Raw genomic sequence first — 16,115 nt, 5'->3', positions numbered from 1 at the left:
CAAAAACACCACACATGAAAAGATGCTTACCATCATTAAGCATTAGGGAAATGCAAATCAAAACCACAATGAGAGGCGGGCCATGGTGGCTCAGCAGGCAGAGTTCTCACCTGCCATGCCAGAGACCCGGGTTCAATTCCCGGTGCCTGCCCATGCAAAAACAAACAAACAAAAAAACCACAATGAGATACCATTTCAAACTTACTAAAATGGCTACTATTTAAAAATGGCAAACTACAAGTATCGGATGGGATGTGGAGAAATAAGGAGACTTGTTCTTTGCAAGTAGGAATGTAAAATGGTGCCGTCACTGTGGAAGACAGTTTGGCAATTTCTCAGAAAGCCAAGTATAGAATTACCATTGACTCAGCAATTCTAGGTATACGTCCAAAAGAATTGAAAGCAGGGGCTTGAACAGATATTTGCACACCCAAGTTCATGCAGTGTTATTTACAGTTGCCCAAAGATGGAAACAACCCAACTGTCCATCAACCAATGAATGGATGAACAAAATATGACATATACATACAGTGGAATGTTATTCAGCCATAAAGAAGAATGAAGTTCTGACACATGCAACAATATTGATGAAACTTGATGACAATCACATTGATTGTAAAAAGGCAGACTCTGATGGACAAATATTGCTATATGTCACTGATATGAAATAATTAGAATAAACAAACTCATAGAGTCAGAATCTAGAATACAGGTTACCAGGGGATGGGAAGGGGTAAGGAATAGGGAGTTAAAGCTTAAAATGTACAGAGTTTCTATTCAGAATGATGGAAAAGTGTTGGCAAGGGATGGTGATGATGGTTAACACAACATTGTAAATGTAATTAACATCCACATGCATGCATGTGGTTCAAAAGGGAAATTTTAGGTCGTATATAGTTACTAAAATAAAATTTTTAAAAATCCATTGAACTGCATAACGGAAACCAGGAACTGCAGTTAATAGTACTTTTGCAAAAATATACTAACATGGGGATGCACAGGTAATTTGCTGGTAGGATTCTTGGCTGCCAAGCAGGAGATCTGGGTTTGATTCCCGGCCCATGCACTCCAAAACAAAACAAACAAACCCAAAGAAAACATTTAACAAATGGTGCTGTGATAATGGGATATTCACATGGAAAAAGAATGAAATGTGACCCCCACCGCACAGCCTACAAAAAAAGTCCTAACATCGATTGTAGCAGATATACCACACCAATGCAAAGTGTTAATATGTGGGAATCCCATATTTTATGCATAACTTTTCTGTACACCCACAGCTTCTCTAATTAAAAACAAAGGAGGGGGGCAACTTAACATATAGACCCATCCCTGTTCTCGGAGTTTAGACAATTCATCAGGTGTGTGTCTTTTGCATCTCTCTTCCACAGCAATTGTTGGGACTGAAAGTCTAGGGACTTGGGCAGCCCACAGTGGCTCAGCAGGCAGAATTCTCGCCTGCCATACCCGAGACCCAGGTTCAATTCCCGGTGCCTGCCCACACGAAAAAACAAAACAAACAAACAAACAAAAAGAAAGTCTAGGGACTCGAGTCTTCTTTCTTTAGCTCGGGAAAATTTTCTTCTCTTATTTTTTCTATGATCTCAACCCCTATATTTGATGTCTCCAAATCCTATTAAATGTTGAAGTCTCTGGATGTGACTTCCAGGTCTTTTCACTCTTTGTTCATATTTTTCATCATTGTGTCCTTTTGCAGTGACCTGGGAAACGTCCCTGCTAGGAACTTCTGGTCTACCCGTGTCTAGTTCATTATCCAACCCATTAATTCATGGGTTGAGAATCTGTCAAGTGTTCAAAAAAAAAATGTTTCCTTTTCACAGCAGCCTATTTTTAAGAAAAAAAAATAGACATCCATTTAAGATTCTCTGAAAGTATAAATTATTGTTAATTAAGCACTTTCTCCAGCTTACTGCACGGCTTCCTTTTCTCCTACGTGGGTTCATCTTTGTTGAGTTTGGGGTCTCTCTTTCAGTATGTTGTTAATCCTAGTATTTTTGGTGTTTCTTAGTTGCTTATTCATATTTGCAAATGAGGAGAGTCAGGACCAAATACAGGGTTGAATGCAGAGGTCGTTACGATCTGTAAAGTTGCCACAAACTTGGGATTTGCAGATCCGGAGCCCCTGCTCCGGGGGATGGGTGGCTGAGATCTGCAAGCCTCTGCCACAGCATTTTCATCAACCCATCAATGCAAAACCTTGCTTTGTGTGTGCTCCTGTTAAAAACACCTTATTTAATATCTATTGTTGACGCACTAGTGTTGACCTCATGACAGCAGTGCTATAACACGTGCCCGGTCGGAGCTTCTCTAACCCATGCATTTTCTCTGTAAGGCACACGATAGCGTGGTGGGCTTAGGAGCACTAGACAGCACGCAGGCTCCACACTTAGGGGCACTTCAGGTGGCAAAACCACTAACAGAAAATACAGAAATGCAAAACACATGGTGCTAAATATTCCGCGTAAAGGACAGGTTTTCAGAACGAGAGTTGAAACCAGGAGCAGAGCATCACGTTGTCCGCCCTCAGCTGGGAATGTGTGTCTTGGGCAGCTCAAGATTTTCCCGCTCTGAGCACATCCACAAATGACTCCAAAAGTGTCACAAGCGTGGATGTTGGGGGGACGAATCGTGAGGACCGACCATGGTTGGTTGCTGGAAAGTCCTTCATGAGGTCAAGTGGGAATTCTTGTTGTCCTGGCCGGGAATGTCAGGTCTGATGGCAGGAGCCATGGCTGCAAGGTTGTGAGGTGGAGGCAGGCAGGACCTGTGGCCAGGTGAGTGTGCATCGGATTTTCCCAGCGAAGGGCCCCCACTAACCTTGGGGAACCCTTGATTTGCCTGGGGGTACTGCTCTTTTCTTCTGGTCCCAACACCCAGTTTCGCCCCAGTTAGCTGTCGCTGGGCCTTGAACCTGTGGGAAGACACTGAAGTCAGAGGCTAAGGGGTGCTTGGCCAGCTGATCTGCCGACACCCCTTATGTCATTTACCCCCTGCCCTTGGCCTGTCCTCCAGTCCCCCCGCCTCTCACCTGGGGGACGTTCCTTTTTGGGGAAAGCTCTCGGTACTGAGCTCCTTTCCCTCCACCCACGTGGGGTCCCAGACCCCTCGGTCTGTGAGTTCCTTTGCTGACCTGATCTCAGTATCTCACCCATACTCCTTTTGGGGTTTGCCACTTCCTGCCTTTCCTGGGCTGCTCTGGATCTTTCAAACTGTTTCCTTTCACAATTCAGGAAAGAGGAACGGGGGAATGGGGGCTCTGTCCCTCACCGCAGGCCTCCTTCGTGCATGGGAAACCAGATAACAGGCCTCCAGGAGCCGCGGGTGGCCTGGGCACCCACCGTCGGTGTCCCTTGGGCTGGGCTCTGTGGGGCTCCCCTAAGGGCAGGAGTCTGGTTGGCCAAGCAGCAGCTGAGTGAGCTCTGCCTGGGGCTGAGGTTGGGATCACGGAACAGAAGAGTTTGGTTCTCCCTGCGGTCGGGGCAGAGCGGGGAAGATGGGGGAAGATGGGCAGTGGGGAGCAGACATCTGCAGAAGATGTCCTGGCACAGCACCCTCAGGGCCGGCCTCCTCGGTGTCCCCAAGTGCCTCGGAGCCTCCTGACACCAGCGCCAGATGATGCCCAGAATAAAGCTGGCCGTGGCCGGGTGCTCTGCAGACATGCTTTCAGATGCCCTGTTCCTCCATTCACTCGGCAAGCGCGGACCAGGCGCCCCCAGAGTGCAGGCAGGGTTTGGTGCAGGGGTTGAAGGACCAGGTAGGGCTCCCCGCTTCAGGAGCTCATTGGTGGGAGGCAGCCGTGCGCCCAGCGGTGAAGGGGCGCGTGGAGGTGGAGCCGCCCAGGCCGGGGCTTCTCCCACTTCCCACGGGGACCTTGTTGAACACGGCACCTGGGATTCTGCATTTCTACAGAACGCCCAGGTGAGGCCGGTGCCGCTGGTCCAAGGACCACACCTGGAGTTGCCAAATGCCCAGAAGCCGCAGGTCGGGGGGCTTCCAGGCACGCCCCTGCTTTCTGGCTGCGAGGGATGTGGGGGATTGGGGGGCCCTTCTGGGGACGGAGCTGCCCCCCTGGCCTCCTGGTGACACCCCAGACCCACAGCGTGCCTGAAGCTCAATTATGGATCACACTGGTCTCAGGTCCCCTACTGCCCGGCGCCCACTGCCCAGGGCTTCGAGCCTCCCCGAGGGAACGTGCCCAGCGGGGGCAGACCCCGTCGTTTGTGGACTTGTCGTTTGTGGCAGGGGAGATGCAACTGCAGGACCGTGAGGCCGGCTCTGGGCAGACCCAGGGTGGGCTGTGCTCGGGAGCAGCTGGGGAAACCACCTCCAGCCAAGGAGCTGCGGGGGCCCCTCCAGGGCAGGGGGTGAGGCCTGGCTGACGGGCTCCCAGGTGAATCCCACGGGGGACCAGGACAGGTCTGCACCCCACGAGGCGGGGAGGTCTGCCTCCACCTGGAGGGACGGGCTGGGGGGAACGGGTTGCGGGGGACAGGCTGGGGGAGGTGGACTGGGGGGGGATAGGTGCTGAGCAAAAGGCGCTTCCCAGCTCGGAACCCACGGCCGCCCCCGGGGCCTCAGCTCTGCCCGACCCCCAGCCCAGAGCCGGCTGCCACCAACTGCTGCCCCTCACAGGCGAGGGGGGACTCCGGCTGAGGTGGGGTTCCCCCCAAAGCAGACTGCGGAACAAATACGTGAGGGTGAATCGTTTACTTGGGGTCCCGCGAGGGGACCGGAGGCAGGGAAGGGACAGAGGCCACCAAGAGGAGAGCAGGGAAGCAGGTGTCCGCGTGGACACGGGGCCTCCGGCCGCTGCCTGGACTCGTGGCCCCCCAGAGGGGGCGAGTGAGCTGGGGTTCGCATCAGCAGCTCCACAGGCCACTGATGGGGGGTGACCCCCACTTGGGGCATCTCCGTGACCAGAGAAAGGCTCAGGTCCTCACAGCAGGAGTCCTCAGAAGGCGCCAAGAATGAGGGTTCAGGGGCCTGTTCCCCCTAAACCAGAGGAAACAAGCTGAGAGTCAAGGGCCAGCTGGTGGGGGCGGGGGGGGGGGGGGCAGCCGGGACACGGGGAGGGCCGCGGGGCCTCAGTTTCCAGACCGGCAGCTTTTGCATCCAGCCGGGGCCCCGACACGCTCGCGGTGGTGAAGGCAAGCCTGGGGGACGGGACACACCCCATGCGCGCGGGGCAGCGCGTCACACGCGGGGCGGTCTGCTGACCATCTTGTCCCGGACACTGCCCGCTCGGCCAGAGCCTCTGCTGCCACCTCCCCTGCCCCGTTCCCGGAGCTTCCCGAGCTTCCCGCTCACCTCGCGTCCAGGCCTTCCCGGGAAACTGCTGCTTCCCCGTGTGGGGCTCAGCTGCGGGGCTCAGCTGCAGCAGGCGGTGGGAGGGAGGTCCAGCAGGCGGACAAGGGGGAGGAGCAGAAGGAATGACATCCAGTCCCTGTCTACAAAGTGACTGTAACACTGATGCCAAACCGGACAAGAATGGTACAGAGGGGGGAGGGGGAGGGGGAGGGAGGAGGGAAGAGGAGGGAGGGGGAGAGGAAGGGAGGGGATGGGGAAGGGAGGGGGAGGGGTGGGAGAGGGAGGGGGGAGGGAGGGAGGGAGGGGAGGGGGAGGAGGGAGAGGGAGAGGGAGGGTGGGGGTGGTGGGGGAGGGGGAGGGAGGGGGGAACTACAGCCCAATCTCACATGTGAGGACTAATGAGAGACTGTAAACAAAACATGAAAAGAATCTAGCACAACATCAAAGGAATAATACAATTTGTCTAAGTAGATTCATTCCTGAAACGAAAAGTTGGTTTGACATCAGAAAATCCACTAATATAATTCCTTGTATGCATGGATTTAAAAAGGGAAGTGATGGGATCAGCTCCGGAGATGCAAAAGAAGCCATATGGCTAATTCACTAACAATTCTTGAATTAAAAAAAAAAAAAGTACTAAGCCATGAAGGAATTCCTTTATCACCTTGGCGTGGAGAAGGCCTTTCTAACTATGGCCCCATCCAAAAGTCAAAAAAGAAAAGACTGATAAATTCAATTACCAAAAAAAAAAAAAAACAACAGCACATGCAAAAACCTCAATGATGGACAGGCCACGGTGGCTCAGCAGGCAAGAGTGCTTGCCTGCCATGCCAGAGGACCTGGGTTCGATTCCCGGTGCCTGCCCATGTTAAAAAAAAACAAAAAACCTCGATGATAACAGCAGCATGATAACAAAGTCAAAAGACAACCGGAAAAAACATATTTGCAACTTATATCACAGGCAAACAGCCAACCCCCTAATATGTAAATGACTCATAGAATTGATAAGGAAACACAAATTGCAATAGAAAAACAGGCAAATGAGCTGAAGAGACAGCTCACAGAAAAAGAAATATAAATGTATCATAAATATATTAAAAGAGGCTCAACCTCACTCAGGAGAAAATAAATGCAAATTAAAGCTGCACTATTTTCCTCTATGGGTACTGGCAGGTTTGGTAAGAGGTGCTGGTGCTCCAACTGGGGAGAGGGTAAAGGGGTGTGTACCCGTGGAGGGCAGTGGGGCTGCTTCTCAAAGCCACAAGCGTATTTACCCTTTGATGACATGGCGTTCCACTCCTGGAATTGCACACTCCAGATTTACTAGCACACATTTGAAAATAGCGTACGGGCAAAGTTGTCCGTGACAGCACATTTTGTAATTTCAGTGTATTAGAAGCAATCCGAATGTCCATTGCCAGGAGACTGGTTAGATAACTGATGCTGCTCTTATACAGTGGAGTACTATGCAGCTGTGAAAAGGAACGAGGGAGTACTCTGTACAAGGATGTGGAAGGCATGCATGATACACTGTTATGTGAAATAAACTCATACTGCAAAACCACTATTTATGTAAAAAGGAGTAAAATAAGAATACACAGTTATCCCTGCTTATGTTTTCAGAAAGAAAATCTAAAAAGAAGCACAAGAAACTAAAAATGGTTACTGGGGTGGGAAGCGGCAAGTGGGAACTCTGTGAATGGGGTGGGGGAGTGAGAAAGAGACTTTTCATTGCATACTTCTTTAGCATTTGATGTTTTTGAACCGTGCGAGTTTACTACTTATGCAAAAATTTTTAAACTTGATGCATTTATTTGAAGATGCATTCAGATTTTCTGGGAGAATATACACCATTGGTGGCAGCTGTTTCCAGGCAGTGAAATGGGGGGAGGTAGAGAAAAGGGCTCTTGCTTGTCATTTTACACACTTGTAGACCATGCAGTGGTATGACTGTTCAATTAGAAGTAGCCAATGATAAATTATTTATATTGATGTGTTTCTTAATATGTAGAAAACAGCGTTGACGTGGGTTCACTGGGAAGTGGGATTGCTGCAGCCACTGGGGCAGAGAAAGAGCTTTCCTTACATTCCATCTTTCTTTCCCCCCAAAGAATGCCTGGAGTGAACTGTGGAAGCTTTACAGATGAGACTTTATAAGGTAAGACCCAGGAGATCTGAGTTGCCACAGGGCAGTGACTCAAAGAGGAATTTAAAGGGGAGGGAAAAAGTGACCTAAACTTGTGATGTTGGGGGGAAAAAAAATCCCCAAAGTTCGGTCTCCCAAAATGAGGAAGGAGGGGACTCACGACTTAAGATCTGGTTTTATCCCCACTGTAGCTCTTGGGAATCCACGTGCCCATGGGGGTGAGGTCTGTTCTCTAGAACAGGAAGATGATTCGACGTTTTACGGCTCCTCCCTCTTTGGGGTTCTGGTGACTCGCTGGGCACTGCACAGGACCGTGGAGTCAGGACCCAGAACTGGCTGAACGCTGCCCACCACCCCCCTCCCAGCCCCTTGTGTGAGCCTGGGAAAGGCCCCACCTTCCCCAGACCTCGGGATCTTTCCAGGTGGCAGGGAGGGGCCAAGCAAGGGAGGGGCTCCCCATCAGCCTAGCTCCATCTGAAACGCGATAACTTGCACTGGAAGAGAAAAGCAGGGAGAGCAAGGGGGGACTATACAGCGATGATGATGATGGTGATGGAGGCTATTAATTATTGGGTCCTGGGCATTCATTATCTCATTCACTCTTATATATATATATATATATATTTTATTATAAACAACAAACAAGCATTCTTGACATGATGTACAATCAATGGCTCACAATCGCATCACATAGTTGTGTATTCATCACCATGATCATTTTTTTTAACATTTCGATCACTCCAGCAAAAGAAAGAAAAAAGACAAAACTCATACAGGCCATACCCCTTACCCGTCCCTTTCACTGACCACTAGTATTTCAGTCTACTCAATTTATTTGAACCTTCGTTCCCCCTATTATTTGTTTATTTTTTACCCATATGTTTTACTCATCTGGCCATACTGTAGATCAAAGGAATATTAGACACAAGGTTTTCACAATCACACAGTCACATCATGAAAGCTATATCATTATACAATCATCCTCAAGAAACATGGCTACTGGAACACAGCTCTACATTTTCAGGCAGGTCCCTCCAGCCTCTCTGTTACATCTTGGATAACAAGGTGATATCTACTTAATGCAAGAATAACCTCCAGGATAACCTCTCAACTCTGTTTGGAATCTCTCAGCCATTGATGCTTTATTTTTGTCTCATTTCTCTCTTCCCGCTTTTGCTCGAGGTTTTCTCAATCCCTTGGTGCTGAATTTCAGCTCATTCTAGGATTTCTGTGCTACGTTGCCAGGAAGGTCCACACCCCTAGGAGTCATGTCCCACGTAGACAGGGGGAGGGCAGTGAGTTTGCTTGTTGTGCTGGCTGGAGAGAGAGAGGCCACATCTGAGCCACAGAAGAGGTTCTCTGGGGGGTGACTTTTAGGCCTAATTTTAAATAGGCTTAGCCTGTCCTTTGCAGGGATAAGTTTCATGGGAACAAACCCCCAGATTGTACCTCATTCACTCTTATGATCGTAAGTGGAAGGCACCCATTTTAGAGGTGAGGAAATTGGAGTTCAGAGGTCATTTGGTAGCCAGCTGGCCTGCAGTTTAATTGGTGGGAGCCCTTGGCTGGTCAAGTCAACTCTGATGACAACTCTGGCCCTGTGAGAAATAGGGGTTTGCTTTACATGGCTTAAAATAATGAGACATCCTGGCGTTCCTGCCTGCCCCCACCTGCCTCGCCCAGGTACCCTCGGCAGGTGGTCACTTGGGAGAGGGTAAGGACAAGGGATGCTGGCCAGGCTGCGGTCCCAGGTGCGGCCACCAGGTGGCAGAGCAGCTGCTGAGAGCCCTGCCCCAACAGCCCCAGGAAAACAGAAAATATCGATTAAAAATTCCTTGGCCTAGAAGCAGAAAGGCAGTCGGAGATTCCGGGAGCCTCCTGGAAAATCTGGGAGGTTTGACCTTCTGCTGTTAGCAAAGCCTCCACGACAGGCAAAGGGCAGAAAAGAAGAGAGAATGCTTAAACGCCTGAGGAAGAAGGAAGGAGAAAGAACACAGCACCTCCTCGGGGATTGCAGCCTTGAAGAGCCACAGCAAGCCCTGGGCCAGTGCCGCACAATCACCCTGGAGGCTTATTTTTAAATGCAGATTGCTGGGCCCCATCCAGTCCGCACTCCTGTTGAGTCCTGACACACGCTAAGGTTTGAAAACACGAGAACAACACAGCTCTCGGTTCACAGATGTGAAACCTGGGGTCCGGAGAGGAGAGGACACTGTTCAAGGTCAAGAACCCTCAGCCGGTTTTCTTGGGTCTCAGTCCAGACCTGGCCCCATTACCAGACAAAGGCAGCGGATTCTTTTGCCCGATGTGCCCAAATGACCAATTCCTGAGACACTGGGGTTTCAAAGGGAGAAAAAGTTTCCTGCTAAGTGCATTGCAGTTGATCAGATGGCCTATTGGTCGACAGATCTCTCTCCCCCAATGCAGTAACTCTGATCATTTTACAGCATCATAAGATGGGCAGGTTTTAGGGTAAGGAACACAGTGGCCCCAGATGACATAATTAGAGGGGTTTTAATTATTGCACATGCGCAGACTGATGACATGCTTAGTCACAGAACTTATGTAAGAAAGCAGAATCCTTAAGATAATGATGGGCATGATTTGCAGTATTATAATGAGGTATAGGAGATTTGTAGATTAAGCGACTGCGCACGTCAGGTGGGCCCACGTTGATTAGATCCAGTCTCGGTTATCAAGATAACTTTGGACTTGGGGTGATTAGTTCTGGATTGACCCAAGGCTCCTCATTAATAAACATGAAGCGCTGTCTTTAGTGATCACAAAGTCTAAAGTGAAAAACTAGATAAATGGATATGTGTGAAGATTGGTCACAGGTTTTTACAATCACAAGGGCACCAAATAAAGACTTTACAACCATGACCAGCGATCAAGGCAGCTGTAAGACAGTTCAAAGATGTCAGGTATTTCCCTCTGCCTACTCCAATATACCAGAAAGCAAAAATGAACCGCTATATAAGGATTCAGCAATTAAAAACATCCTTTAAGTCCAAATTTCTCGGTTACAGCACTAGCAGGTGGTGTTTGCACAAATACACCAATAGAGGAAGGTTCTTTTCCGTGTAAGTGCCTCCTTTCAGCTGTTTGGGGCCCAAGTAGCTCTTTCCCGAGGCCTCCTGGGCTGCAGTGTGAGCTGGTTTTCCTTCCCAGCAATCTCCATCTGTTATTTTAAAATTCTGGATGAGTTCCTGCCCGGATTGATAGACAGAGCAGCCAGTGCTGGTCCTGAAATCCACTCTGGCCTCCTGGCTGGGTGCCCCCTGGGGAGCTTCTGGAAAGTTCAGCGTCCAATCACCCAGACCCAGGACCCCCTCCCAGTATTTCTCAAAACTGTCCTCCAGAATGGCTCAGACGCTCCTCTCCCACACCCCGGGAGGGGCCTCATGTCCCCCAACTACGTCCCCAACTGCCATGTGGCGAGCGTCCTGGCGGATGGCCCGTGCCAGTCTGGGGGCCACACGCAGCTGCTCAGGGGCATTGCAGCAAACTCAAGCTTCGGTGCCAATGGCGACTCTGCTGTGTGCCCTCAGGCAGGCTGCCCACCCTCTCTGAGCCTCAGTTTTGTGGTCTGGGCAGATCAGCAGCATCTGTCTCCCAGTCTGCTGTGAGGATTTAAAGAGGGGTGAGGAGTGAAATAGGGGCGCAGGTGGCATGGAGAGCACAGCCAGGCACACGGCAGACCCCCCTCATACCCTCACAGGCAGTAGATATGCGGGGGTGGGGTGGGGGGCCGGGGCCGGGTCAGAGCTGGGGCTTCTCACTTTCCTGGCCTGCACACTTGCTCAGACTGGGGCCCACGAAGGGCTTCTAACAAATGCCAGGAACTCATAGGCATGATTTCCACCCTGGCAGAGCTCACAATCTAATAAAGGCAACGCGTAGCCTCGAAATAGAACCTGCAGGCTGGTCCCCCAGCATGGCCTGGCAGGAGGTGGCATTGAGACCGGGGAGAAAGGGGACAACGGAAGAGCCCTGGAAAAGAGCCCCGAACCCACCACCTCCTCCCCGCAGCCTCAGGGCAGCAGAGCCCCCGAAGGCCCTGCCCGGTCCTGCCATCCACGCTTTGGAGAAATGAACCCAGGACCTGGGCTTCACTGAGGCCACCGGTTTTCTGATGCAAAAGGCCACACGAAGTAGTGAAGGTTTGAGATGACAGCCTGAGAGCAGCCGGCCTGCGGGGAGCTCGCTGCAGTCTGAGCCTGCTCTGCCTCCCCCACCCAGGAAGTCACCCCGAGATTAAACTTTAACGGAGGCGAAGGCCGAGAGATGTTTCCCCCACCGCTGTAGTCAGTAACATCACACACTGGCCTGGCACCAGCCCAGTCCCCCGACCTTCCCTCTCCCTGCTGGGGGCCCAATTGGCAGCTCAGCCCTCCTGGGGTCCTGCTCTCTCACTCCCCCGGCCCCAGAGCGTTGGGGCCTCGCTGTCCCTGACCCCAGAGATCGCCTGGGTGAAGCGGCTTCGGATTGGAGGACAGCTCTGGGCAGGCAGCAGGGGGTGGTGAGAGCCCTGGGCCCTGGCGCTACCCCCACCCGCGAGCCCCAGCAGCAGCCTGGGGGCCCCCCAGCTCGCCGGCTTCCAGGAGACTCTGCCCGTGCGCAGCTGCAGCCCGGTCCATGGCGTTCTCGGAGCTCCTGGAGCGAGCTGGGGGCGTCGGCCGCTTCCACCTTCTCCAGATGGTCACCATCCTCTCTGTCTGCCTCTTGATCCCCTGCCACATGATCCTGGAGAACTTCTCGGCCGCCGTGCCCGACCACCGCTGCTGGGCGCCCCTCCTGGACAACGGCACCGCCACGGCCGGCGCCCACCCCGGGCCCCTGAACCCTGAGGCCCTCCTGACCGTCTCCATCCCTCCGGGCCCCGACCTGCGGCCCCAGCGGTGTGGCCGCTTCCGCGAGCCGCAGTGGCAGCTGCTGGGCCCCAACGCCTTGGCCGCCAACTGGAGCGAGGCCGCCACCGAGCCGTGCGTGGATGGCTGGGCCTATGACCGCGGCACCTTCACCTCCACCATCGTGACCCAGGTAAGGGCGCGTCCCCAGTGCACAGCTCCCCTCCCGTCCCCGAGTGGCAGGCACAGTCTATGGATGGACACGGTGGGTCCCCTCCGGCCCCGCTGATGCAGGAAATGTTATCCCTCCATGCACACTTACTGAGCGCTGATGATGCCGGATTCTGTTCTGGGGCTGGGGTTGCAAGGTACACAGGGGGGCTTCTAGGAGCTTCCATTCCGTTCTAACGGTGAATTCAGACTCTGTCAACATTGAGAACATTAGGCAGAAATAAACAGAGCCCGTTGGGGGCCTGGCATTGAGCAGACACCCACCCGGTTGTCCCACTCTCACCAGATCATATGAGGTGCTTACTGTTATTATCAGCCCATTTTATACATGAGAAGATGGAAGCTCAGAGAGGCTAAGCAACTTGCCCCAGGACACACAGGCCTGAAATGGACTGGACCTGGCTTCAACCCAGGCTGCCAGGATCTGGAGCCCAGGCTTCTAATCTCTCTATTCTCCTGCCTCGATGCTCCGTGTCATAAATGACTGTGAAGGACAATGTCCTTTCGCTGGCAGGGCCAGGGAGGCCTCTCTGAGCACACGTGCCATTTCAGCTGAGGTCTGAATGGTGTAAGATGGAATTGGCCACGGGAAGATCAGGAGAGCTGGGGCAGGACAAAGGTCCGGTGTAGGGGCAGAGTGAGGCCAGCGTGTCAGAGGTGAGGGGCCGTGGCCACGGCAGCTGGGGATGGGGAGAGGACAGCATCGGGGGGCCGGTGGGAAGGGACCCAGTTCTCTGCTAGGAGGTATGGGGTGGGATGTGAGAGGAACAGATTTGCATTGTTAAGAAATCACTTTGCTGGGGGGAGAATGTCCTGTAGGAGTAAGAGGAGACCCAGCCTTGCAGCCCGCCCCCTTCCCCCACCAGGCGAGAGAACGGCTGGAGGAGGAAATGGAGAGATGGGTGAAGGTTCGAGGTCTTGGCAAGGACTGACCTGACAGGGATGGGGCTGGGCGCGTTGGGACCGTGGGTGGGCCGTGCTCAGCCAGAGCCCCTGGAAGAATCACGGGCGGAAGTGCTGAGCCGTCTCCATTCAACCCCCATCTGTACGAGAGGAACAGGGTGATTGCCCCACCATCTGGATTAGGAAACGGACTTGGCAGCAGTAACAGGTTGACCCGGCTAGTAATGGGCAGGGTTAGAATTCATCCTGCCTGCCGCTTCCAGCCACTGCCCTTCCCTGCCAATCACGGCAGGTACCTGCCAGCCACTGCCCCCACTGCCAGCCACGGCCCCCACTGCCAGCCACTGCTCCCCTCGGCCAGCCACTGCCTCCTCTGCCAGCTATTGCCCCCATTTCCAGACACTGCTCATCACTGCCAGTCACTAACCAAACTGCATCTATCAGGCACTGCCCCCACTCACTGCCAGCCACTGCCCTCCAGTACCAGGCACTGCCAGGTATTGTCCCCACTGCCAGGCACTACTCATCACTGCCTCACTGCCCCATGCCAGCTACTGTCCCCACTGCCAGCCGCTGCCTACCACTGCAGCCACTGCATGACTGGACAACCACAACCTACCCAGAGTAGCTGTCACACTGTCGCATGCACGGCCATCCTGTGTCCCGGCAGCTAGAGCTGGGGTCCCCACTGCCAGTGGACCCCTTTCTGCCTCTGGGGCCTGGTACTAGAAATCTCCCCCTGTGGGTGGCAGCAGAATCCAGGCTGACCAGGTGATCCTGGCTGGGCAGTCCCGACCTGGACCCCTCTGCGCCCCTCCTCCCTGGCGCTGCAGCCCGTCAGCAGCCTCCGTGCCCTCTTCTCTTCCAGTGGGACCTGGTGTGCGGCTCGCAGAGCCTGAAGCCCCTGGCCCAGTCCATCTTCATGGCCGGGATCCTGGCGGGGTCCGCCATGTGGGGCCTCCTCTCCTCCCGGTGAGTGAGTCCCCTGCCCGGCTCCCTCTGAACGGAGCCCAGCACTGTGGAGACAGGCACAGACGTCAGATCCACGCTCACCCTGGGAGTCAGAGGGTGCCCTGGGAAAAGCGAACGCCGTGGTCTGGGACGTGGCCCTCGCCCTCAGAGCCCCCAAGCAGTGGTCACTCCCAAGGTGACCCCAGAACTGACTCCCGAGCCTCGAGGCCATGTCAGCATCCCCACAAGAAAGAGACAGGGACGCACACGTCCTCTGCCCACCACATTCTCTCCTCCGCTTAGTGCACCAGCCTCTGTTGAGCACCTACTGTATGCCAGGGCTCAGGCAGCCCGGCCGGGCCCCAGGTAGCGTACGGCCTGGTAGGGGAGAGTCTGACCTCAGCGCTGTCACCCCACTACAGGACACCACCAGAAGTAGAAACCCAGGAGGGCTTCTTGGAGGAAGGGACATGGAGACAGAGGCCTCGGGGCTGGTCCAGTTGAGTTTAGCTAAGTAGGGACAGGAGAGAGCATGTGAGGTGTGGCCACGGCTTAGCCGTCGGGCAGTCAGGGACGAATGTCATCTCGCTGACCACACGGGCCTGGAGAGGGGGGCAAAGGCCCAGGGCGTTCTCATTTCTGGGGCTGCCGTGACAAGGTCCCACAGCCCGGGTTGCTGGAAATGAGGGAAAGGCAGTGTCTCACAGGTGCAGAACAGAGGTCCCTAATCCGCGGGGGGGCTCCTCCCTCCCTGCCGCCCCACCGCTGAGGCTGCTGAGCAGCTGGCCTGCTGCTCGGGGTGTCTTCTCTCCCTTCTTAAAAGACACGCCTTGCATTGGGACAGGGCCGTCCCCAGTCCAGTTTAGCCACATCTTAATCCTGTCTTCAAATCCTAAATTGCACCCCGCCCAAGCTTGTGAATCCAACTGCAGACTCGAGTCTCCATGTGGTTGTGCACGAGGCCCCTCCAGGGCGCAGGCTAATCCATCTGGGGCCCCTCATCCAGAGGAGAGCTCCTCCCGCCCAGGGGCACAGCCCAGCCCCGTCCTTGTGGGGATCCCCCTCCACCCCCCTGAGTACACAGGGGCTCTTCCTCACCCCCAGCCCAGCCACCTCCAGCCCCGTAGGGACCGCAGCCCCGGCCCCCACCCTGTGGTCTCCACGCCCCCCCCCACGCCTCTACTCCCTGCAGCCAGTGACTTTGCAGTCAGCTGGGGGTGAGCCTGGCCCTCCCCTGGCCCCACATGTCCAGGCCCAGCTGAGCTGACAGCGGCAGCCCTCCCTGCCCCAGCCTCACCCACCCTTGGCCGCTGCTCCCCAGCCTCATGGGCCTCTCCTCCGTGGGTCTCTGGGCCACAGAGTCTTCACCCAGTGCCGCCGCCTCCAGGAAGCCTTCCTGGACCTCCCGGCTAGGCACCCTGCCCAGGCTCAGCACCGAAGGCCATGTGGCCTTGCCGCGCCCCCTCATCACGCGGCCTCCCTCGGACTGTCTGTGTCCCTGCAAGGTCGCACACTCCACACGGGCAGGAAACCCGAGCCATGTCCCAGGACCCATGTCGGTCTCTACAGGTGGCAGACTCTCAGTAGACATTCAGGGACGCGAATGGCCTTCAGTGCAGGCCCGGGGTGGACCCGCCGAGGTCTGAGTCCCAGGCCCGCCATGGCCTTGCCTCCAAAGGGCAGGCTCTTCCACGTCTCTGTGCCTC

The 16,115-nt window shown here is 54.2% G+C and overlaps 1 protein-coding gene across 1 annotated transcript in view; it reads left to right on the top strand.

The window, feature by feature from the left end:
* The first annotated feature begins 12,112 nt into the window (after positions 1-12,112).
* Positions 12,113-16,115, top strand: part of LOC143645518 (solute carrier family 22 member 11-like) — a 32,609-nt gene continuing 28,606 nt past the window's right edge. Inside the window, exons 1-2 of the mRNA XM_077114830.1 lie at positions 12,113-12,517; positions 14,327-14,430. Coding sequence (XP_076970945.1) covers positions 12,113-12,517; positions 14,327-14,430 — 509 coding nt within the window. The remainder of the gene's footprint in view (positions 12,518-14,326; positions 14,431-16,115) is intronic.

The sequence above is a fragment of the Tamandua tetradactyla genome, chromosome 9 (genome assembly GCF_023851605.1).
Source record: "Tamandua tetradactyla isolate mTamTet1 chromosome 9, mTamTet1.pri, whole genome shotgun sequence".
Lineage (NCBI taxonomy): Eukaryota > Metazoa > Chordata > Mammalia > Pilosa > Myrmecophagidae > Tamandua > Tamandua tetradactyla.
The sequence above is the reverse complement of the archived record's forward strand: the minus strand, read 5'-3'. Positions and strand labels throughout refer to the sequence as shown.